The sequence below is a fragment of the Rhinopithecus roxellana genome, chromosome 17, assembly GCF_007565055.1.
Source record: "Rhinopithecus roxellana isolate Shanxi Qingling chromosome 17, ASM756505v1, whole genome shotgun sequence".
In the NCBI taxonomy this organism is placed as follows: Eukaryota; Metazoa; Chordata; class Mammalia; order Primates; family Cercopithecidae; genus Rhinopithecus; species Rhinopithecus roxellana.
Genome location: NC_044565.1, coordinates 89,864,923 through 89,890,205, shown reverse-complemented (window position 1 = coordinate 89,890,205; position 25,283 = coordinate 89,864,923). Strand labels below are relative to the sequence as shown.

At 45.8% G+C, this 25,283-nt stretch overlaps 1 protein-coding gene across 8 annotated transcripts in view; it reads right to left on the bottom strand.

The window, feature by feature from the left end:
* Positions 1 to 1,252: 1,252 nt before the first annotated feature.
* The window catches only part of LPIN1 (lipin 1), a 141,462-nt gene continuing 117,431 nt past the window's right edge, over positions 1,253 to 25,283 (bottom strand). For 4 of the 8 annotated variants that reach the window (XM_030920693.1, XM_030920690.1, XM_030920694.1 and 1 more), the window contains 6 exons: positions 23,901 to 24,049; positions 23,308 to 23,394; positions 13,209 to 13,361; positions 9,023 to 9,137; positions 8,115 to 8,218; positions 2,216 to 4,025 (listed from right to left, as the gene is read on the bottom strand). In XM_030920693.1, coding sequence (XP_030776553.1) covers positions 3,866 to 4,025; positions 8,115 to 8,218; positions 9,023 to 9,137; positions 13,209 to 13,361; positions 23,308 to 23,394; positions 23,901 to 24,049 — 768 coding nt within the window. In that variant the 3' untranslated portion in view covers positions 2,216 to 3,865. Of the gene's footprint in view, positions 4,026 to 8,114; positions 8,219 to 9,022; positions 9,138 to 13,208; positions 13,362 to 23,307; positions 23,395 to 23,900; positions 24,050 to 25,283 lie in introns of all 8 variants that reach the window. The other 4 variants (XM_030920691.1, XM_030920696.1, XM_030920689.1 and 1 more) reach the window with 3 other exon arrangements.

Here is a 25,283-nt window from a genome sequence, read left to right as displayed (position 1 = left end):
ATGGTCAATGGCCCCATCGTCAACCTTCCTCGGCTTCTGATGCAAGAGTGCTGATGTGTCCGTGTTTGAGAACCAAGCTGTAAAGCCTTTTTAACATTCAGGCGATCACAGCTGAGACACTGGGGAAATCCAAGCCCCCGAGCTCATTTCCCCCACACACGTGACAGCTGCCTGCAGAGTTCCGCCAGCACGTGGGCATCAACAGGCCGAAGACAATCATCTAGATGAATTTTTATTTTAAAAGAGCCCACACACTGAAGTCTGAGTTGGAACAGATCCATGACAGTGTTCAACAAAATGAGAAGGTGTTGTTTCTTACGACGCAAAAGCATGAATCCTACAGGCACCTAGAGATGAACCGTTTGGATGTGGGCTTCGTTAGGAATTCAGCCTAGTATCTTGACCAGCTGTGTTGCATTTAGGGGGCCAATACTTTTCCATTTATTCCGAAAACGCTTAGGCTGATGCAGGTAAATCAATAGGAAGTCTCCAGCCACATCCACATGTAAAATCAATAGGAATTATGACAGTTTTCAGCTTCTATGATTGCACTAGTCAAGGATTTTGATTCATTCAAAATGAAAAATGAATCTGGGGTTCACCACAGAGAAGAGTTGAAAAAATGAGGACAGCAGATGTGAGGCTGGGGAACCCCCATGGGCTAAGCACGAGTCTAGGTCAGGCCCTGAGAGGCACTTCATGAAATTCACTTGATTGAAACCTCCCTCCTCCTGAGTCATCCCACCAGGGCAGGGAGAGATCCTGGGTACAGCCTTCTCCTCTCTTTTTTCATCTCTCCCGTCCCTCCCAAGTGCATAGAGAAGGTTGGTCTTTTACCCATTTAAATCTAAAACATCAGGAAAAACATGTATTCCGAATAGTGAACAATTCATAGCCTGAAGATTTTTTTTTAGAATATGCTTGATAACACACCCCAGAAAAATCAACAACTGAGTAACTTACCAAAAACTATTTAAAATTCACACACGAGGTCAGGAGATCGAGACCATCCTGGCTAACACGGTGAAACCCCGTCTCTACTAAAAAATACAAAAAACTAGCCGGGCGAGGTGGTGGGCGCCTGTAGTCCCAGCTACTCGGGAGGCTGAGGCAGGAGAATGGCATAAACCTGGGAGGCGGAGCTTGCAGTGAGCTGAGATCCGGCCACTGCACTCCAGCCTGGGTGACAGAGCGAGACCCCGTCTCAAAAAAAAAAAAATAAAAAAAAAAAAAAAATAATTCACACACCTGATTTTCAGAGAAGTCTTTCATCGGTCTCATTTATTGCAATATTTTCTAGCTTTGCATCCAGTACAACACAATGAAGTATCACAGTGATTTTTATCGTTGCACCAGCATATACAAATACAGATCAAATGTAAATAAAATATGCTTACAGTGGTAATCCAAACATAAAACTGCAAAGGGAATTCTCTTTGAAAGTGTAGTTATTTTTCTCCAATGTACCAGGTATATATTTTTCTCTATGCCAGGTATACATATTTTTCTTCATCACATGTGACAAACATCTGATGACTTGTCACTAAGTGGGATTCATTTCCATAGGGCAACTTTGAAATGTGTGGTCCAAATACAGCATTCCAGCACATGACCTCAGCATCACTGGGTCACAGTCATGGACACAAAGATAAACCAACTTGCACATGCGTGAGTGCAGCCCATATAGAAATCTCACTTTCAGAAGCCAGAAGGCAGGTGTTAATATGCCAGCCTTGCCAGGGCTCACATTGAACTTGACACAGATCTGAGTGTGTGACTTTCTGGAAGGCATGCTCTGTTTCATAGTGCAGTGATGTGGAAGTTTAAAGTACATCAAAATTCGGGGTCCAAAATTGCATGTTCTGAAAACTCTGCCTGCAGAGTGTGCTGGGGCAGAGGGTTGCCTGACTGCAAACTGCATGGGGGATACGTCCCCCCATTCTCACAGCCGAAGTTCCTCCCAGGTGCAAAGGAGAAACTGTGAACCTTCGTAGGCCCATGAGCTTATACTTAGTTCAGAGCAGTTAAAATTCACTCAAATACCCTCATTGCATAAATAATGAATATAGCCTCTTTAGGTTACTAGTGAACAGGTGCAGAGAAGTTAGTTAAGGCAGGCCATTTTTTTTTTTTTTTTGACATGGATTCTCACACTGTCACCCAGGCTGGAGTGCAGTAGCGCAATCTCGGCTCACTGCAACCTCAGGCAGGACTATTTTTAATTATTTTTAATATCTTCAAAAGGAATCTGCACATGCACATCCGTGTTTCTACAGAAATCTGCAATTGATGGCAGATCTATGTTTGCCTTTGTGTGTCCACACGAACCATTTGGCAAAGGCATCCAACGCTAACAGGGCCCACCAACTAAATGGAGGCAACAACTCTGTGGATTTTCTTTCACAGAAAGAGTAAAATTTCATTCAACTGTTCCATTTTTTGCCTCCTGTGATTCAAACAAGGAAATTTAAATAGGAAAATGTTTCAATCGTTGGAGTAAAACACTCTTTAAAAAAATAATGCTTCGAAAAGTAAAGCAAAATCTTTTACCAAAATAATTCTTTCACTTTTCAAACTGTTCTGTCCACAAGCCAGTGTAATAAACAAGTAAAAGAATCACATTCTGTCAGCTTAAAGAATGCCACTCAAATTATTACTTTTTCACTTGCCCTTAACTTGAGTGGAAAAAGCTAAGGAAAATAAATGACTCATAAATCCCAAAAGAAGATCAGTCTATGAGAAAGAGAATAAGGCCCTTTGGATAGTCTAACACATACGTCTTTTTAATATATTAATGACAGTGGTATAGAAAGAATATGACTAAAATGCCTATCACAGTAACCTAATCAGAGTAAAACAATAAATAATATCTAAAAGAATATAGTTTAACTTCTTGAAACTATTTTCTTAAAACTAACCAGTTTCTTTGGAGAGCTCTCAATAGAAGTCAATTATCATTATCATTTGGCATAAGTGCGCTCAAGTCCACATAGTCAGCACCACCTTGCTGGACGGAAGGAAGCTGGCAGTGTCGAACCCATTCAAAATACTGCCTTAGTAATATTTACTATCATTTTAATCTAAGGCATTGCAAAGTTACCATGAGCTAGATAAAGCGCATTCTAAATAAATTATCTGCCATAGATACATTAAGGCATAAATATTTCAGCCTTGAGCCACAAAAACTGAGGGAAATATGCCAATTAAATAGACTATCTTTAACAAAAGGAATTAAAGAAAAACTTATCACCTAAAAATGAGACTAGTCAGAAAATACTGTAAGGGGCCCATCCACGAGGCCAAGTCTGAGGCCAGGCCTGGACCCAGTGACGTCTGAATTTCTATCAGAGACCTCAGATCCAGGTCACATGAGCCTTCACAGCCCTCCCCACTGTATTCAGAAGGTAGTGGCACTAACATTGCTATAATGGAAATGCACCCCCTACTTTGCCAAAAACCGTGCGTATCTGGCATTCCTCGATTGACCCTGTCCTAGGCAGGGACAGCCCTCAGACAGCCACCTTCTGCCTAGGTTTCACAGCCCCAAACTGCACGTGAACCAATAGCTACTTGCTGGGGCAGGCCGGAAAGGCAGCATCGTAACTGGCATTAAGCCACAACTGTGGAATGCTTTTCACGGTACAAATAAGCCCAACTCCTCGCCTAGAAAGTGCTCCCTTCCTACTTGCTTAGAAATGTCAGCCTCAGGGTGGGGCAGAGGAGAAATGCTTCTCAATTCTCTCTGCTGTCAGGCCAATGACGACGCGCCAGGCTCCCAGGTGGAGCTGTGCACTCCCGGGAGATTTATCCTTTAATGGGTGACAACCAGGCTCTGCACTGCTGGCAAGAGGCTGCTTGGGACATTTTATGCTGAGGCAGAATGAATGTCCTGGTTTTCAAAAGGTGGCAGTGGCTCTCTCCAAAAGGTGAAGTTACTGAAGGTATCCGAACAGGGAAAGTCTGAAGAATGGCTTCTTTTCAGCAACGGGAAAACGTGGTCGACTACTTCACAGAGTCTGACATACCTGGAAGGAAAGGGACATTGTCACTGCCACTGAGTGACACCAGCTCTGCACCCCGGGGCTGCATGTAGAAGTCAAGAGAGATCTACAACCTCAAGGAGCAGATGGCCTACTTATTGACACGACTGAAGCCATTCTAGAATAATTTGTGATCAATTAATTGAAAATGAGAGATAAAAATGAAGAGTATACAAAGGAGGCATCAGAGAAGGCTCTGGGGAAGAGGTGGGTGGGACCTGACTTCACTTGAAGGACAGGAGAAGGGGAGACAGCCAAGCAAAAGACGGCAGGAGGACGTCAGCATGCCCAAGGGATAGCACCTGCTGCAGGGGTCACATACGGGACATCGGGGGAAGAATCACAGGCCAGGCACGTCTTTGGAGCACCAGACAGAGATTGCTTCATTGCATAGTGAAAAGGAGCTGGGTCCTGGGGTTAAAGAGACACTAATTTGACATTCAGCTCTGCCATTTACTAGCTGCGTGATCTTGGGCAATGGCATAATCTATCTAAGCCAATTTCCTCCACTGTAAAGGAAGGAAAATAAAAACTAGGCCACAGTTTTAAGGTTAATTAAATAAAATAACATATGCAACATTAAAATAATGTATACTGGGTACTCAAATGTATCTAAGCGACAAATTATGAACACGTCTTAGAGAAAAAAGCCCCGGTTGCCATGACGGTCAAGAGACCTGGGCTCTCCTGGTTGCTGTAACCTTGGACAATTCTCTTGCCCTCTCGGCGCCCTTCATCTTTATAGTGTGTGGAGGTGAATTAGAGCAGGGCTTCCCAATGCTTCCTACAACGTTCTCTTGCTCTCTTTTTATTTGCATGCCCAAAAATATGTGGCATGTTAGTTTCTGTGGCTTATACTATGAAAAGAAAGTTGCTATATTGAATATGCATGTTCAGACCTCCAGGCACCTCCAAACTGAGATTCTGGCACACCCAGTCCTCTGCCTGCCATCCCCAGATTCCTCCCTGACAGTCACTTATCCCTGTCTAGTTCCAAATTGCTAAGAACCTAAATCGCATGTTCTGAAGTATAAAATAATGTATTAAATGAGGCTGAGTGTGTATATTTAATAAAGGACCTCCAAAGGACTTTTGAGAAACAGCGTGCTTGCACAAAATGGAAAAATGATGTCTCCTAATATGAAACTAAGAGTTATGTCTTTCCTGGGGATTCAAACAGACAAACAGATTTTTAAAATACCTCCCAGCTTTCAGACTTATTTGTCTGAGGTTTGTGGCTGCAGCAGGAGGGCCCCTCCCTGCAGGCTTGACTGCAAGGCTGCGGCGGGCACTGGAAGCAAACCCACTCTCACACTCTCTGAGCGGCCAGGCCGAGTTTCATCTGCGCGCCTCCCCCAGACCGACCTCCACGCACAGGGCTCCTCGGGAGCAGGCAGAGCTTATGCACAGACGCTCACAAACGAAAGGGAGAAAGAACTGAGCTGCTCCCCCTGTGTGGCCCCATCCATCTGAAGACATTTCAGATGACTGTCCCAGTTCTGAACGACAAGCACTTACTTGGCTCAGAAATAGCTATACCAAGTTCAGTGCCAGAGAAATGTAAGCCCCTTGGGGGAGGAGATTTCCTCTCTCACAGGAACAACCCCACCTCCAGTCCAGGTGTAAATCGACAACCTCCCCTGGCAAGGAGTCAAGTCTGCAGAGCTCCACCCCAGGCCAAGCCATGGGCGAGGTGTGCATTTTAACCCTAGAGCCTCCGTCAATGCAATGACCTCAGAGGCCACCTAGCCAAACCCTCTCAGATGCTGGAGTCCCTTTTGCATGCACCTCATGGCAAGACCTGCCACTTTCCCATTCCTGGACAGTGTCTCACTGGTTGAAAGTTCTTTTTGATCCTGGTATGTTTGGCTGTGTCCCCACCCAAATCTCATCTTAAATTCCCACGTGTTGTGGGAGGGACTCAGTGGAAGTTAACTGAATCATGGAGGCAGGTCTTTCCCATGCTGTTCCCGTGATAGTGAGTAAGTCGCATGAGATCTGATGGTTTTATAAGGGGGAGTTTCCCTGCACGAGCTCTCTTTCTGCCTGCTGCCATCCATGTAAGACATGACTTGATCCTCCTTGCCTTTGACCATGATGGTGAGGCCTCCCCACTTTTTTTTTTTTTTTTTAGATGGAGTCTCACTCTGTCACCCAGGCTGGAGGGCAGTAGCGCGATCTTGGCTCACTGCAACCTCCACCTCCCGGGTTCAAGTGATTCTCCTGCCTTCGCCTCCCAAGTAGCTGGGATTACAGGTGCAAGCTGCCATGTCCGGCTAATTTTTTTTTTTTTTTTTTTTTGTATTTCTAGTAGAGATGGGGTTTCACCGTGTTGGTCACGCTGGTCTTGAGCTCGTGACCTCAGGTGATCCACCCGCCTCAGCCTCCCAAAGTGCTGGGATTACAGGTGTGAGCCACCGCGCCCGGCCTACATCCTTTTTCCTGTATAAATTACCCAGCCTTGGGTCCGTGTCTTTATTAGCAGCCTGAAAACAGACTAACACAGATCCTAAACAGAAACCCACTAGGTCCTCTCCAGCCTGGGGAATGAGGGGGGAGCAAGAACGAGACATTGTCACAGTCAGCCACTTAGAATAGAAGAGGCAGCAGAAACTGCAAGGAAGGGTTAAAAAAGGAATAAAGTTCCTCCTGTTTTTCTGCCAATCAGGAAGCAGCCTGACACTGACTCGCCTTCTACAGGAGGGAACAGGGCCTTGGCTCCATCCTCCCCTCCCTGCACAACCCTTGAGGACTGCGCTTGGGTACTGGCATGACTGTAGGGTTAGAGGAGTCTTGTAGGGCAGTCCCAGGACTCCTGTTAGTCTAGAACTGCCCTACTGACACTCAATTAGAATCCAACTGGTGTAAGGACCATCTTGAAAGTAAAAATCTGCCCTTGAGGGAACTTAGCTCTCTATCTATCTAAAATCACAGGAGCTACGTGGAGAAAACTAATCCATAGTAATCTCCTAGAACCAAATTCCCCTAGTCTAACTCCTCCAGATAAAGAGGACCCCCTTGGACTCTCTGGGGTCACTAAGGCCAGAGGCTTTTTTTTTTTTTTTGGAGGGGGAGATGGAGTCTAGCTCTGTTGCCCAGGCTGGAGTGCAATGGCGTGATCTCGGCTCACAGCAACCTCCGCCTCCTGGGTTCAAGCGATTCTCCTGCCTCAGCCTCCTGAGTAGCTGGGATTACAGGCATGCACCACCACACCCAGCTAATTTTTCTATTTTTAGTAGAGACAGGGTTTCCCCATGTTGGTGAGGCTGGTCTCGAACTCCCAATCTCAGGTGATCCACCTGCCTCGGCCTCCCAAAGTACTGGGATTACAGGCATGAGCCACCGCACCTGGCCTGCCAGAGGCTCTTTTCCAGGTCTGCACAGACAAGACCAGAAGAGGTGTGGTCTCTGAAATGGACAAGGCAGGAAGACAAGGGTCTGCCTGGGCTGATGTCACCCAGTGGGCCCACCTCCCAACAACATGGAAGGAGGAAGTGCTCTCCATTCTAAGAAGTGAGGAACCCAATGGGGACAGGATAAAGTCAAGGGTGATTCTAAGTACACCAGCATGCCGCATTAGAAAGAGTAATCCCGTGTAGCCCACTGACTCAGGAAAACTGGGCTTTGACCAAAAATATGAGGGGAATTCTTAACAATTACACAGCAATGTCTCTGGTAAGAAACATTTGGTATGTGAAGAGATATACAGTTCCTCATCTTTAAATATAGCTTCACATATTTCAGTTTGGTTACATTTCTCATTCACATTCTAGGCTTTCAAACCTAACTTGGCAAATCTAAACTACTAGTTTTCAAATTCATTCAATTCCATTCTGTAGCAGAATTTAACCACGAGTTTAAATTTTAGACCCAGAGGGGCTCTGATTCAGTTCCAGCTGTCTAAAAATTATGTGTTGGACAAAATACGAGGAGTTGAAATATATTTCTTCATTGTAAGAATTAGAGATTAACATGCAGGCAGCAAAGGGGAAGAGGTACACCACGAACTGGGAAGCGCCATTTTAAGATAATGGTACTGATATAATAATCACATAAAACATGTACAATACTCACGATGAGATGTTGGTCTTCGCATGCTCCTGTACCAGCTCTCCTTTAGGGTTGACGGTAAATATTCTATTCAAAGACACTCCTACTTGCTTGTATGAATACACATCCTATATGTGGTAAAGGTGATTTAAAGTGTTCATTAGAAAAAAAGAGTTCACTGTAAAAACAAGTCCACGGTATTTCTGATTTGATGAAATACCAAATTTTCATTAACCAGAGCTCTACCTCAAAGTGGTGCAGTGAAAGAATATCCTTTGATGGGAAACTGTTCAATTAGTTTTGCTCTCTGGGCCTCAACTCCCTCATCTGTTCAAGGACTGAGTTAAAGAAAAGACAACCTATCAGGTCGTGCAATTCTAACATTCCTTCAGGTTATTCTCTGACCCATATTCCTACTTCATGAAAATCTCCCATAATTTTCAAAAGTAGGACTTTCCGACGGAGCAGTTAGTACCTAACTACATTCTCTAGAATACGTAGCTTTCTAGTAAATTTGGGCATACGTGCAAAATCTCAAAGTGCTTCTTTCATGATACGAGACAACACTAGATGTGAGACGCTGAATTCACCATCATGGTTAGGACTAATTTTGCGGTTCCCTTCTGGTAGAAAGAACCTAATCTGATTACATGTTCTCGCTTTACTGCTTTAATGAATAATTTGGAATTTGGAGTTTTAAGTCCCACATCTCAAGCTTTGACCCACTTGCCAACCTTCAAAGAACCCTGGAGGCCATAAGACAATTTGTAATCCCCTTCCCTTTAGATGTAGGCAAGTGGCTCTTCACCAGGCTACTGCTTCTAGGATGAGAGTCTGACTCTACATATAGTTCTAGGATAGGGCTTTCAGACGACAGCAACCAGAAAACGCAGTCATTTCAAGGGTTTTTCTATACCCAATCTACTACTTACAGCCGGTCGGTTTCCAAAAGCAGCATAAAAGGGCTCTGTATTGGGGAAAAACAGGTTTTTGATGTCTGTCAAACACTGGACTTTAAACTTCTCTGGCTTCTTTTCAATCACTTCTCTGTTAAACAAATAAATAATAGATTAACATGAGAGGTTAAGCTTCCTTTAGCATCAAACTGTTTTTAGCTGACAAAGCTGCCACAACACTAAGAAAACTCAAATCTTCAAAAGTTTAGTGTGTGTCAGGCAGTTAAGACATCCCAGAAAAGCACGAGATGGAAAGTAAACCCATACTTTCAAGTCTTTCTACAAAGAAAACACCAAGGATGAGCCATTTCACCAAGAGTTCTCCTGGTCACCCAGGAAACAAAGAATGACAGAGCATAAAAACAAAAAGGAACATCTCTAAATTAATTCGATGAGGCCAGCATAACCTTAAAAACAAAACCTAAAAAAGAGAAGTATGGGCAAAGTGTGGACCAATCTCATTTGGAATATAAGTGCAAAAATTCTAAAATATATATATACATATAAGTGTGTGTGTGTGTGTGTATGCACAAATTGTAGCAATGTATAAAAGCTGGGTTTATTCCAGGAATGAAATAGCAATTTAATATTTAAAATCAATATAATATAACACATTATCAGGTTAAAAGAGAAAAACATGATCATCTCAACAGATACAAAAAGGGTATTTGATACCAGTTCCCTCCCAACTTCAAATTCATTTTTAAAAATATTTAAATTTAAAAAGAGGATTTGATACAATTTAACATCTAATCCAGATGAGAACTCCAACCAGGAATGGAAGGGAATACTAAAAAACCTAGAGTGAACATCTTATTAACAGTGAAAGCATGATGGTCTGTATCACTGTGGCAATTCACTGCTGTACTGCCTGCCCTATCAAATGCAATAACGTAAGAAAAATAAATAAAAGTTATATATATTAGAGAGAATTAGGGGGAAAAACTGTCATCACAAAAAACAAATATGCACATTAAAAAGCTGAACCTACACATGAATTACCAGAATTAAAAAGACTCTAATAAGGTTAGCAAGTCAATGTACAAAAAAAATCAACGTACAAATATTAATCGCATTTTCATGCATCTGAAAAAGTAGAAAAGGTAATTGTGTTAATGGCATTTTAAATTAAATTTTAAAGTATAAAATGTCTAGAAATAAACCTAACAGAAGATGTGCCAGACCTTTATGGCTAAAATTATAAAACTTTACTGAAATATATTAGGAAAGACCTAAACAAATGATGAAATAGACTATACTCTTGGATTGGAAGATCCAATATAATTTTGAGATATTAAGTCTTCCTAAATCGCTCTACAGATTCGCTGCAATTTCAGTCAAACTCATAACAGTGTCTTGGGTGTTTTGATGCAATTTGAGTCTAGAAGCTATGAAAACGAGCAGAAAGCCAGGTCTAGCACTTCCGATGCTGGGAAGGTGAGGAGCTTCTGCAGCTGTGGGAGATGGGACACTATGGCCTTGACCAATTTGTCCAGGCCTTTGCCAGTGGAACAAAACAGAAAGCCCCAAAACAGAACCACACATTCACAGATACTTGCTTTATGACCACAATGGCATCTTGGAGCAGCAAGGACAGGGCAGTCTTTTTAGCATGTGGTGCTGGGACAAATGAATATCCATGTAGGAAAAAAAAATTAAATTGCACCCCCACTTCATTCTACTTAAATAAATCCATTCTTAGTGGATTATAGACCCAAATGTGAAAGCAACACCTTCAGATAAAATACAGGACTGTCTTCATGCCCACAGGTCAGAGAAGACTTTGGTAATACACAAAAAGCACTACTGAGGAAACAATATGCTGAATGACATAAAACTAAGTTTATTTTCATCAAAAGCTATGAACTGGGAAAAGATACCCACAGCACTCCTGACAAAGGCCAAGTGATCGCCATCCTGTGCCGAGGGCTTGTTTCTGCCCACTGCACCACACGCATGTCCACCCACTACATTCCCCTCCTGCATCCTAATTCAAAACCTAGCGGTAGAATCAGAACTGCACCCAGTTAAAGAGTTGTGCTAAGGAAGGTCATTTGTGTGCCCATCAATGATAGACTGGATAAAGAAAATGTGGCACATATACACCACGGAATACTATGCAGCCATAAAAAAGAATGAGCTCATGTCCTTTGCAGGGACATGGATGAAGCTGGAAGCCATCATTCTCAGCAAACTAACACAGGAACAGAAAACCAAACACTGCGTGTTCTCACTCATAAGTGGGAGTTGAACAATGAGAACACATGGACACAGGGAGGGGAACATCACACACCAGGGCCTGTCAGGGGGTGAGGGGGCAAGGGGAGGGAGAGCATTAGGACAAATACCTAATACATGCGGGGCTTAAAACCTGGATGACAGGCTGATAGGTGCAGCAAACCACCATGGCACATGTATACCTATGTAAAAAACCTGCACGTTCTGCACATGTATCCCAGAACTTAGGGTAAAATTAAAAAAAAAAAAAAAAAAAAGAAGGAAGGTCATTTGCATCAGGGCAGACTTGGCTAGCAATTCTAGAGTACTCCACGGGACAGCTAGCACATGGAATGGCTGTGGCTTGATGGCAGCCCTGGGAAGGACCAGGCTGGTGGCCATTTGCCGCAGGAGCACTTTGGCCTTCCAAGAGGACATACCAACTATGTGATTTAGGGTTCTTAAAATAATTCCTTCCAGGGAAAAAGCAATATACCTTGGACAATGATATTTAAATAAGGAAATGAGAAAAGGATCACTTTAAATGTATAGATAGCGTTAGCATGTCAGAGTAACAATGTCGACTTTTTGCTTGGCCTAGCAAAGCCTTACTACTTAACACAGGCTGATGAACGGCTTGTTGCAAATTGTCAGCATAGCTTAGGGACACAATTTCATTAAAATATCAGGATTTCTATGGAGATCAATGCTGTTACGATAGCTCTGAGGACTTGAAATACACTAGGTTGTGCCTGACTTTTCTCCCCTAGAACGTGCGTGTCTCAATTTGAGATCCTTTACTACAGGAAAAAAGCTACTGCTTACACAAAACAACACCGTGATGGAAAAGTACCTACAGAGCTAAAGGAAAATACACAAGAATCAACACAGCATTGGGGGCCCATTTAGATTCTTCCATTGTTTGCATGATTAGCAGCAGCCAGCAGTTCATCTGGTCTTCAAATTCAGGCAGAATCACACCAATGACATTCATAAAGACCAAGTCAATGATACTCATAATCAGCCTTCAGCAGGGCCCAACGTCCCATGGTTGACCACAATAGATTTGCCTTTGAGAGGTGTCTAGTAAATTGCCCTGGGCCTCCAACTACAGGGACATCCAGTGTTTTCTTCCCCCAACTACAGGGACATCCAGTGTTTTCTTCCCCCAACTACAGAGACATCCAGTGTTTTCTTCCCCCAACTACAGAGACATCCAGTGTTTTCTTCCTCCAACTACAGGGACATCCAGTGTTTTCTTCCCCCAACTACAGGGACATCCAGTGTTTTCCTCCTCCAATTCCATGGGGCCAGAGTTAATCTAGCTTAGCTACCTTGATATGGCCCAGTAGATGAAGGGAGGAAGGCAATCAGAAATTGGCTAGTGGTCTGTTAGAGAACCCTTAAAACGAGCAGTGTTCCCAGAACTCTAAGACAGAAAATAACAAGTAGGATGGGTGGCAAAAGCCAGGTGGATGACGGTCATTGGTAGATGGGCCACTTAAGGATCCCTAAGGAGATGAGATAGAGGCTCATTGTCCAAGGGACATTAAGATTTAGCCAGGCTACTCAAGAAGAGATGGAGCAGGAGAGTGACCCAGAAAGAGGGGAACAGCATGTGCAAAGGCTCCAAGCAGAGACAATTGTCTGGGAGACATAGACTGAGATGTAGAGACGAGAGAAACACGCCTGGAGAGGAGGGGAGGCACGAGCCATGAGGAGCCACCAGGCGCCAAGCTCCTGAGTCTGGACTTGGCCTGAAAGCCGTGAGGAGCCAATGCAGGTGTGGACCTGTGTTTGGAATGATTTTCCTGGTGCCGGCTATGGAGCATGGATATTGGTTGGAGAAGACCAGTGAGGAAGCTATTCTTACAAAAATTGCAGTTAGGAAGAGAGAGGGTCTGAACAGGCCCACAGACGTAGGTGTAGGGAGCAGGCCTGGTACCTGTGCAGGGCAGAGAAGAGACTGCTGGGACTCAGCAGCAGGGGCCCCTGGGGCAGCACCGTGCCCCTCTCGTTGACCCAGTGCAGGTAGCCCCGCGTCATGTCCGCCATCCCGATGGCACGGGCAGAGCAATAGAGAAATTTATATCCGTTCCTGAAAGACATAAAACATTCATATTTCATGGCATCAGAAAATGGAAACTTTTTGCATTCACAAATCCTGATCCAGATCTGTTTTGAAGAATGGCACTGTTTCAAGTTCCCCCACATACAAAAGTCCACATTCTACAAAATCTTGCTTGCAATTGAGAAATAAGCTTAAATACATTTCACTGTAATTCACTAAGCACTTCTGTGTTCCCCACTTTGTTTAATCCTCAGAAGAACATGGCTGGATGAGTATTTTCCCCTGGTTTTACTACTATGGAAACTGAGGTTCAGATGGATGAAACTGGTTCACCTGTCTGCGCCTGAGCCCTTCATACTCCCCCGGTCCCAGCTCTTGGCTAGAGCCCCTGCGACATGTCCACAGCCACCTGCCAATTCACACACTTTGCTCCAGCATTTGCTTTATTAGCCCCTACACACATCCCATTAAATTCCTCCTCTCTTTTGGGTAATTCACATCAGCACATAAATATTCTGCAATCTCTCATTTCATCCTAAAAAAAAGCCAAGCCAGAACAACCACATACACACACACACAGACACACACACACACACACACACACACACACACGCCAAAACGTCCTTAGTCTCTCTTTGGCTAAGATACCATTTCTCTGTTCCCTTTTGTAGTAAAATTCTTCCAAAAAGCTGAGTATACGCATTGAGTCCACTTCTTCACCTTCCTTCCTCTCCTCACTCCCAGCAGACTCTCATTCTCTCGTTCCCTTCCTTGCTGTCCCTGCACAGGTCACCTTGATGCCCATCTTGCCAAACGCAGGTATCAACTCTCAATTCTTGTAGGAATGGACTCCCCAGTAGTCTCTGCCTCAGGGGTTCCTTCCTTCTCCCGGAGCACCTGAGTCACTCAGCCCCCAGGACTCCACAGTGTCCGGGTGTTCTCCTCTTCAGCAGCCACCCCTTCCCAGACACGGCGGCTCGACTGCTCCCATCTGCACTGCCAGTCTCAAAACGTACAAGCGCCCAGGGTCTCAGGCCTCATCTCTCCATACCCCCTACCCTCCCTAGAGGATCTGGGGATCTCACCCACTTCCACGGCTCCAAATGCCATGCCTAGACTGAAGCAACATAACTATTCTATGAATGCAACTTTGTTGCATTAGCAGGACTCCATCTCACTTTTTTTTTTTTTTTTTTTTTTTTTTTGAGAGAGAGCCTTGCTCTGTCCCCCAGGCTGGACAGCAGTGGCGCAATCTTGGCTCACTGCAACCTCTGCCTCCCAGGTTCAAGCACTTCTCCTGCCTCAGCCTCCCAAGTAGCTGGGATTACAGGCATGCACCACCACGCCCGGCTAATTTTTGTATTTTTTGTAGGGAGCGAGTTTCACCATGTTGGCCAGGGTGGTCCCGAACTCCTGACCTCAGGTGATCCACCTGCCTTGGCCTCCCAAAATGCTGGGATTACAGGCATAAGCCACTGAGCCCGGCCCCATTTCACTTTTTTTTAACCATCAAAAATTTAGTGTCTAGAATGAAATGTGCTCTAAGCATAAAAACTTGGTATCAAGTTTCAAAGTCTATTATAAAAAAAAGAAGGTATGATATATTTCATTAATCATTTTCATATTGATTATATGTCTAAGTGATATCATTTTTAATATGTTGGATTAAGTAAAATATATTATCCAAAAATTTTTAAACACTATCTATACACTGATACCTCCCAAATGCATGGACCCCGTCCAGACCCCTCTCCCAAGCTGCAGCTACTATGAACTCCACATTATACCCACTGTGCAGTACAGGCTCACTGTGGACCCCACAGTACTCATCATACTCCAAAATGGGTACCTCCAAAACCACACACACCACAGCGGCTCCTCCCCAACTCACCCCGAGACTCCTCGGGAGCCCGTGTTGCAAGTAGCAAGTGGCATTCTCCTAACCCAGGTGTGACGTCAAACCCTCAGGGGCCCCACTGGTGTCTACTTCCCCTCAGCCCCCACACCGTACAATCAGCAGGTCCTCTCTGCTCCACCGCCTACAGCCACCCAAACCGCCCCTCAGCACCACCCAGTGCTCCCACCACAACCACACTGCACGGCCTCCCGGCCTCTGTTGCTGTGACAATCTTAAAATGACCTCCCTGCTGCTATCCCGACTCCACATGGTGCTCTAAGAAAACGTAAAGCGTAGCCCACTCACACTCAGAACCCTCCCGAGGCTGCACCTCTTGCAGATATCACCCAAACCCTTCACTGTGGCCTATAAGACCAAGAAGACCTGGCCCCCACCTTTCTCTCCAACCCTAACCCCATCTGCGATGACTTCCAACTCCTCATTCCTGGCAAACCACACAGGTGTTCCCATCCTTCCTCCAACTCGCCACGCTCATCTGTGCTGGCACTTGCCCAGGCCGTTCCTCCTGCCTGGAACACCTTTCCCCCAGTCCGCAGGGACTGCTCACACCTAGGTCTCTGCTGGATCTCGCCTCTCCAGAGGGCCTTTCCCTTGACCTCCCCTACACGAGGAAACACACCCCCCCTCACTCCTCACCCAGGCACTGGCCCTCGCTCTACCTTCCCTCTCCTCCTAGCACTGATCACTAATACGACGTTACAGTCCCTTATTCAACTGTATCTCTCATTCATCCATAAACTCCATGAGGACAGGGACTTTGTCCCATTTTTTGCTACAACCCCAGTACCAAAAACAGTGCTTGACTTGTAGCAGACACTTAGTGAATATTTGCTGAATGAGTGAATAAACTGCCCGCTTCCTATCCAACATATTGCTCTACCATAAATATTTTATAATGGCCAATGGACTTGTTTCAAAAACTGCTCAATAATATGTTCTTTAAAACTAAGAAACAGGAAAGTTTTAAGACAAAAAGAATCTAGACATAACAGCTTATCTGGAATACAGGGATGCATCTGAAAATCAGTCTTTTTAATTTTTCTCTCTCTCTCTCTCTCTCTCTCTTTTGAGACAGAGTCTCGCTCTGTCACCAGGCTGGAGTGCAGTGGCACGATCTCAGCTCACTGCTACCCCTGCCTCCCGGATTCAAGCGATTCTCCTGTCTCAGTCTCCTGAGTAGCTAGGACTACAGGCATGCAACACCACACCTGGCTAATTTTTTGTATTTTTAGTAGAGACAGGGTTTCACCATATCGGCCAGGATGGTATCAATCTCTTGACCTCGTGATCCGCCCACCTTGGCCTCCCAAAGTGCTGGGACTACAAGCATGAGCCTCCGCACCCGGCCAATCTTATTAATTTCTAAATATCTTTGTATTTTAGCCATCTAATTAATACAACCTTTAAAAAGAAATCACTATTTCCATGTATAGCTCTTCACATCAAAGTCCTAAAAGCTGCCACCCGCAGAGATCTAAGATGCTAATCTACACAAAACTAGATTGTCAAATATATTTCACAGTTGGGCCATGCCACTGAGTTACTGTCAGCGTGCCAGCATTCTTGCCTGACTAAACTTAGCTGGAAAAGCCAGCTCGAGAGTGACCTCATGGGGAAAACGCGTGCTGGTGGAAGAGCCTTCCCTCCCGCCTTCAACAAAAGCCGCCTGCATTGCCAACAAGTGCTCCCATCAAATGCTCAGGCAGCACTAAGTCTCCACGGTGCCTCTCCCAGGGAAGACCCCTCACTCAGGAGGGCAACCAGTGGCAGGACATGCCCCACAGGACATGCCCCATGGCACAGCCCTGCCCTACAGGAGCAGAGAGTGCTTGGGGAAAATCAACAATTACCCAGCAGGACAGGTGGGATCCAGGGATAGGAAGTGCCAGTGGATAAGGGTGCGACACACACACACATCACTCCTGTTCCTCTAGCATTCTCAGCAACTGGAACACCAGAATGGGGAAAAAAAAAAAAAAAGAAGGATCCAGGCCCAGGCTTGGTGCAAACAGTTTTCTCCTCTGCCCTCATCTCTGCATCCCTCTTAAGACACTGACTCAGGGAGATTTAAATACTTTGGAAAGATCACCTTTGGGAGCATTTTGCAAGATAAGCTTCTAGACTGGAGTTTCTCAACACTGACATCTGAGACGGGAGGAGAGTCTGTTGGAGAGCAAGGCCCCCACAACGCCGCGTCATTGGATATGCAGCACCACCCTGGGTCCACCCACTAAGGGTCAACAGCATGCCCCAGTTATGTCCATCAGAAGCATCCCCGGACACTGCCATATGTCCATCAGTTGAGAGCCACTGCTGTAGAGAAAAATGACTCTGTGGCCCCATCTGCCATCCTGAGGGGAGAGAGGGTCACCAGCCACCTTGAGAAAGGAAGGCGCAGCACCACTCAGGCTTGGTGAGTCACCTCCCAGGCACTCTGCAACCTGGTTTCTGCCTACTCTCCTGCCTTCATCTTTTACCTCCCCCACCATCTGCACCGGAGCCTCCCTTTCAGTGAGCCCACCCAGCACCTGCTCATCTCCCAGCCTCCCCTCTCGCTCCTACTTCCACCCGTGGTGAGCTTTCCTCTCCTTTGAAACCCTGCTCCTCCAGGGAGACTCAGCGGAGTGCCACCTTCTCACAGGGCCCTCCTCTGACACCTCTGGTCAATCAAAATTAACTTCTCCTTGACATATGTCCAACAAAAACCAGCATCTTCCTCGCTCGATCTGCCCCTCACTGCCTCATTACAGGGAGCCCTAAGTGTCTCCTCCCACAGTACCACAAGCTTCTTGAAGGGAGAGACTGCTCAGCACCCCTGACGGCACTTAGGACAGCTCCTGGTGCAACCAGAGTCCAGCGGAACCCTGTGAGTTTGGGCTGAGGTTTGGCTTGGAAAAGCAAAACACACCCTCGTGCAATCCACACAGCCAGGAGCAGAGCATTCCCAGGTTAGCAGTGACCTCAGGGGTCATCTAGACTAATCTCCTCATTTTACAGAAGAGGAAACCAAAGCTCAGAGTAGGTACTCGGTCCCAGGGCCCAGTGTGAGCTAATGGCTGCTGCTTCTGGGATCCCGGCCCAACTCCCGATCAGACCTTCTATTTACCGCATCATCATATCTCTTACTGGCAGAGAGCAATGACTGCAATAAACAAAGAAGTGCTGACGTGAAAGAAAGAACTGCTGCAGGCAGGAGAAGAAAAAAGATCTAGGCCGGGTGCAGTGGTTCACGCCTGTAATCCCCGCACTTTGGGAGGCTGAGGTGGGCAGATCACCTAAAGTCAGGCATTGGAAACCAGCCTGGCCAACATGGTGAAACTCTGTCTCTACTAAAAATACAAAATTAGCCGGGCATGGTGGCATGTGCCTATAATCCCCGCTACTTGGGAGGCTGAGGCAGGAGAATCGCCTGAACCTGGGAGGCGGAAGTTGCAGTGAGCCAAGATCATGCCATTGCACTCCAGCCTGGGTGACAAGAGCGAAACTCCATCTCAAAAAAAAAAAAAAAAAAGAAACCCTAACAAGTCTGCTACAGATGCCTCTCATTTTCAGTCCACTGGCTTGGGACACCACACACCTAGGCCCTAGCAGAGCTAACGAACCTGGAGAAACACGGTAAGTGTTCTTTTCCCTAAGTTACAAAAACACTGGCTTCTGGTTACATGAATATAAAAGCATGTATGAAATAAGGTCAAAAATTCAAACAATTATTCCCCAAATTTAGGCCCCAAAGGACCCCTTAGCTCAATGATTTAGATCTTTTAGGCAACAGTCCTCCTTGACTTTCCTTCTACTTTTGAATACACCTGAATCTGAAAGGGGTTCCTGTATCTTCCATTTGTATTTGTTCTGTTTCATCAATACTCAAGCCAGCTTTATACCCTCTCTATGAACAAGGTGACAATTAGCCTTACGGATCATTTCTCATGGGCTGACTAGATCCAAACAAGTAATTAACTTCAGCAGAAAACAAAATTGTCCTTATTTGCTGTTGTTTCAGGCAAGTGGTTAACTGCAAGACTGGCTTTATCTCTCTTTTTTTTTTTTTAGACGGTGTCTTGCTCTGTCGCCCAGGCTGGAGTACAATGGTGTGATCTCAGCTCACTGCAACCTCCACCTCCAGGGTTCAAGCAATTCTCCTGCCTCAGCTTCCCAAGTAGCTGGGATTACAGGCACCCACCAACACATCTGGCTAATTTTTGTACTTTTAGTAGAGATGGGGTTTCAGCATGTTGGCCAGGCTGGTCTCAAACTCCTGACTTCAAGTGATCCACCTGCCTTGGACTCCCAAAGTGCTGGGACTATTCATGTGAGTCACTGTGCCCGGCTGAAGACTGGCTTTTTCATTAGACAAATACGACAGTGCATAAAATGTAAGTCGTACCCAAATTCAAGGGAAGCAATGTCAGGAAAAAGTTCACAAACCCTCATGTAAATGGCATCTTTTTCCTGGTACCCAGTATGAGAACCATTTCTCTGTTTCTCTAGAAATCACAATACAGATTCAAAAGAATGATGGCAGTCATTAGAACAGCGGGCCACAAGCCTTGGTGAATTCTTAGCCTGACGGGTCTCCCAGCGGTGGCTGCTAAGGCCATCATGTGAGGAGGGTTGAGAGAGGCTGCCAGGATGGGAATTACTTTCATCAGTGGTCAGCTCTGGGGGCTGCCATCGTGTCCAGTCTGTCCTCCATGATGGGGACCAAGGCCAACAAGCCAGGCCCAAGCCCTCCAGTATCCACATAGAATCCAGCAAGTCCGGGGACAGGAAAGAGGCCAGAGCTGACTAGGGTCACCGACTGTGGCCTCAGGACTGTGGCATCTGAGCCAGGCATTAAAGGCTGCAAAAATATTGAGAGGCAAAAATCAGAGGGGAAGCCATGTCAAGCTTAGGCCACCACATAACAAAGGCAGGAAGATGGGGACGGAGTGCAGAGGAGGAACAGAGTCTCTGGATTAGAGCAGGAAGGGCTGAGAAACAGCAGCTGAAAATAAGGGCTTGGCAGAAGGCTGGGACCTGAAAGTGCCAGGTTTCAAATGCCACACCAAGGAGCTGGCACCTCCTCCTACGATGCTGAGCAGGGAACCCTGAAGGTGGTGGCAAAGCTGCCCTGAAGATGGGTTTTCAGAAGCCCTGGCCATCCTGCGAATCACACAGGCCTGACTGGGTGCCCCAGACAACACATACATCCAACTCCATGAGCAGGCAACTGTTGGGTCTCCATGTGACATCATGCTCCGGCCTTTCAACCAAAGTGATAGCACAGGAAGGGTACAGCAGTATCTGTGGGTCCAGACAAACAGGTTTCACTCATTCTAAACCAACCAGTCAAAGAATGGTCAGGGGTTCTTCAGTGAGTCACACAGCTTTATTTTTCATGAATATCTCTCTTCTGAGAAAATCCAAGAGACAAATCAAGACCCCAAAAAAAAAAATTAAAAAGCAACAGTGTTTGTTTAATGTTACGGTAAGGACGGAAATAGATTTATGTTCCAAAAACCAAATGAATCAGGCTGTGCACTACTCAATATCCTGACCCATGAGGGCTTCTTTCCTTCAACTAAAAATAGATGCAATTTTCAGTGTCACACAAGTCAAGGCAGCTCATGAGTAGATTAATCCTTCTAAATGAAAGGTCAGCCCATGGTGAGGCTGCAGGGAGGGGACTCTGCACGTCCGCCATCGACAGGCGCACAGACTGGGATAACCTTTTTAGAGGGCAATTTGGCAATATTGATCAAATCTTTAAATGTGCTCATCCTTTGACCCAGCAATTCTACTCCTGGGAATCTACTTTACAGCAGGACTTCCCTAAGTGTATGTGCCTTCTTTATTTATTTATACATGCATTATATATCATAAGCATTGTACGTGAACGCTTACTGCATCGCTGTTGGCAATAGTGGAAAAAGTGGCAACTACCTACACGTTCATCAATAGACGGTGAGTTAAAGAAAGTATGGTATATCCAGACGACAGGGTTCTGCCCAGCAGCCAAAAGAGTAAGGTAAATATTACATCAAATGAAACAAAAAGATATAATGAATAATTAAATAATGTCAGTGTATATGTGTGGGAATGTTAATTTTTTTTTTTTTGAGATGGAGTCTCTCCCTGTCACCCAGGCTGGAGTGCAGTGGCGCGATCTCGGCTCACCGCAAGCTCCGCCTCCCAGGTTCACGCCACTCTCCTGCCTCAGCCTCCTGAGTAGCTGGGACTACAGGCACCCACCACCACACCCAGCTAATTTTTTGTATTTTTAGTAGAGATGGGGTTTCACCGTGTTAGCCAGGATGGTCTCTATCTCCTGACCTCGTGATCCACCCGCCTCGGCCTCCCAAAGTGCTGGGATTACAGGTGTGAGCCACCGCACACAGCCCAAATTTTTTAAGTTCAGCAAGATAGAACCAAACTGTTCATAGTAGTTCTACTTTTAAGGAAGGGAATAGCTTGGAGCAAGGCAGGGAGGAGGGTAATACAACCTCTGCACTTTAAAGTTTCTATAATCTTGGCCTATTTTATTAATATATTTATGTCTTAAGAAGTATGTATAACTTTTGTATGAATAATTTTTAAAGATGAAATCTAGAAAAGTAAAGTCAAACCAATGAGCCTGGGCATCTAAGATGACATCTGAAGCTTTTTAAATGTATTATTTATTTTTTTAGAGAGATGGGGGGGTCTCACTATGTTGCCCAGGCTGGATTTGAACTCCTGGGTTCAAGCAATCCTCCCACCTCAGCCTCCCAAGTAGCTGGGACTACAGGCATGTGCCCAACAAAATCTGAAGCTTTTAATCCCACCAGGTTATAAGGTTCTCTCTCCAAGCCACCATTTTTCTACTGGATCATAAAGTCCCAGGTCAGAGACTTACCTAGTTCATGGTAATCCCAGGCAACTGCCCTAGGATGAGGCACTAACAGGCCCTCAAGGAATGCTGGATGGATGAATGGATGCAGGGCAGGGAAATACAGTTCATTCATCTGTTCTAGAAACAGCTCTGGATGGTGGCCCATTCCCTACCATCACCAATGTGGACTAGAGATGAGCAAACAAGGTTGGGAACCACGGGCCTGGGACTTCCATCTTGACGCTCACTACGTGTGAATGTAACTTGCTCACCCCCCTCACCCACGGAGAGACAGCGCTGTCCTGATTCAGGCAGAGGCACCTTCCAGCTCTAACTGGCTGGAGAAGAGAATGCTGTGGAGGGGAAGATTTCGCTCGCATGGGAGACTTGAGGCCACAAAAGGCTGGAGAAGGCATGACTGAGCGGGAGAGAGGCTTGGGCCCGGCAAGCTAGAATGTGGGCGTTTCGGGGGGACGTGGAGAATCCCTGCAGGGCTCTGAACCCTGGAGCCAGACGACAGCAATGGGAATTTGGATAAATCACATTAGTTTTCCTCATTAATTTCACTCATCTAAACACAGAAATGATATTATGTGCTTTTCAGAATCGCTGTAAGATTTAAGTGAAGTAACCCATGTACCCAGCACAGAACAGCAGCCGGAGAACTCCTCTCCCACCTGATGTCTGGGGCTGAGGGCCCCACGGTGGGCACTGTTCTGTTCTGGGCCGCTTGCTGGAGCACTCCACAGACCAGGTGGACACTACGTACCCTCCTGGTTGGCTCGCAGAGCCTGCAATGCCGACAAAACTTGCCTGGAATCTGCAACTTTTTAGCCTACAGAAAATCACTTGGCATATATAACATATAAGCTCCTATTTCTTCATCTGGCTACCTCTGCCATCCCTCGGGATGAGCTAAACCTCTATCTCATCCCTAACGCTGCCACCATCTGTGTTCTCCTAGTAATCGAGTCCCCTATACTTCGCTCCTTGTTTCTTGGTATTGAATTCAAATTTAGAGTTACTGGGATTCACTTTCACTCTGGACTCTCCACTGCCACCCCGATCCCCACTGCACCTCCCCGGTTGAGATGCAGCCCTCTCTACAAGTCACCCCGTGCGGGGGCAGGAAAGATTCCACATGCAGAGTGTGGTGCACACAACCAGCGTTCGCGGGAGGCGGGAAACAGGCACTCTGTACTCACTGGCTCACTTTATGGTACAGCTTAGCAATGCCCTGGTGGGTCCAATCCTTCCCAAGGGTGGGCAAAATGTGGCCAAGAGTGTCTGATCTAAATGAAGAGAAAAAGAGAAAAATAAAGTAAAACTCCCATTCAGATTCATTGCATCATCCATGCCTCGTTAAAACACACACACACACACACACACACACACACACACAAGACCCACAACTTTCTTTCTGGATAGAAAGCCCAAGGCTCAAGTCATCAAAGTCGCTGCTGACGGAGGGACATGGTAACCCACGGAAGGACGCCTCTAGTCTGATCATGCATTGAGGGGCCTGGCTTGCTGAATCAAAGGAAAAGACCATTCCGAAAAGACACTCTTGAGAAGCCCCCACAGAAGCAACAAGTCGGAGAGATAATACCCTAGAGGAAAACAACCCAGCCCTAAACACAATGATGGACACCAAGGAGCTGAAACTAAGCAGCTCCAACTGCACCAGAATTTGAACCGTGCAAGTCCCATGAGGGGAGCGGAGGTGCCAACACCAGGCCCAGAGACCACACGGTGAAGCAAAGAAATCTACCATGGCCCCCAAGTCAGCAGGACCTACCTGGTGATCGTCCCGTCAATATCAGAAATGATGACTTTATCATCCCAGTTCCACAGGTAGATGGTGCCCTCACAGCGGCAGGTGCCTTGGTACTGCGTGGTGACACTGAAAACCACGTCGTTGGGGCCATTCTTCAACTTCAAGCTTTTCTGAAGAACATGAACCATTAATATGTGTCTGCTTGAGTGAAAGGCCCCGATGGATGGGCATTTGGATTCTGTTCCACGAGAAGCAGCATTTGGCTTTAAAAACAAGGGGCTGCCCTGGGCCCTTGTATAATTCTTTCTTTCCCCCACCCTTCCTTGTTCTGGTTCTTTCTGGGGTTGGACAGGCAAAAAAAACCTCAGCTCTCTCAGGCCCCCTTGTAATGCAATGTGCCTACTTGCTACAGAGTTGGTTTACTTCCCAGGATAGTGCTAATTTGATCCAGTATTTTCAGGTTAGAGTCATTAGCCAGGATTCAGTGACAGGGCTATCCAGCATAATAAATCACAATTTTGGAATAGGATACACTTACCACTCCATGACCAAATAGGAAGGTCATGATTCAGGGAGACAAATTTAAGCCAAGTGTGAAAATACATTTCCCTAAATAACCATGTTTTAAAATTATTATTATATTGACACAAATTGGAAAAAGAGAAGTCTCGGTTATCAGTCATGCCTCATATCCAGAAGAATATAGTCTAGACCCAAAGAAATCACACCAAATTCAAAATGCAAAGTGGCTTTTGAGCAGTTTTGAGTCTCTGTGCCAGAACTCCTGGTGCATGCCAGTTGGCCATTCAGACCCCCAGGCTGCCTGACTGCAGGTGTCCCCAGTGTCACCAGTGGGAGCCGTGAGTCACACAGAGACTCTCAGGCTGCAGGGTCCCACACATGGCCTGAGTGGGTGTCTGGGCCTGTTCCTTATCTTTTCCTAGTAAACACCCTCACGCCTGAGCCAGGCTCCCCACTAACTCAGGGGAAATGCAAAAGACTTGATTCACAAAAAAAGCAAGGATAGGTGCCCACTGGCCATGACCAATGGGATCCAAGAAAGGGTTTTTAATTAAAACTGGTCTCACATACGGAAAAATAAAAGGACACCATGACCAGGTGATGCCCCTGGTTACCTGAAATTCTCTAAATTCTATCAGAACTGCTTGATTTCCACCAACTGAAGAGATGCATTTGAGTTAACAAACATCTCTCTCGATGCAAAAACACCCTTGAGTGATTTTCAAGTCTATCTATGATTGACACCTCAGGATGAATTAGCTCTGCCAGGCTGCCTTCCTCCTAAGGAAGGCCAGCAAAAGGAGAAGACAAAAGGGAAGGTCACATTGGGGACCCAGCCTGGATAATGCTGGAGTAGGGGTGGAAACAGCAGGTACCCAGTTG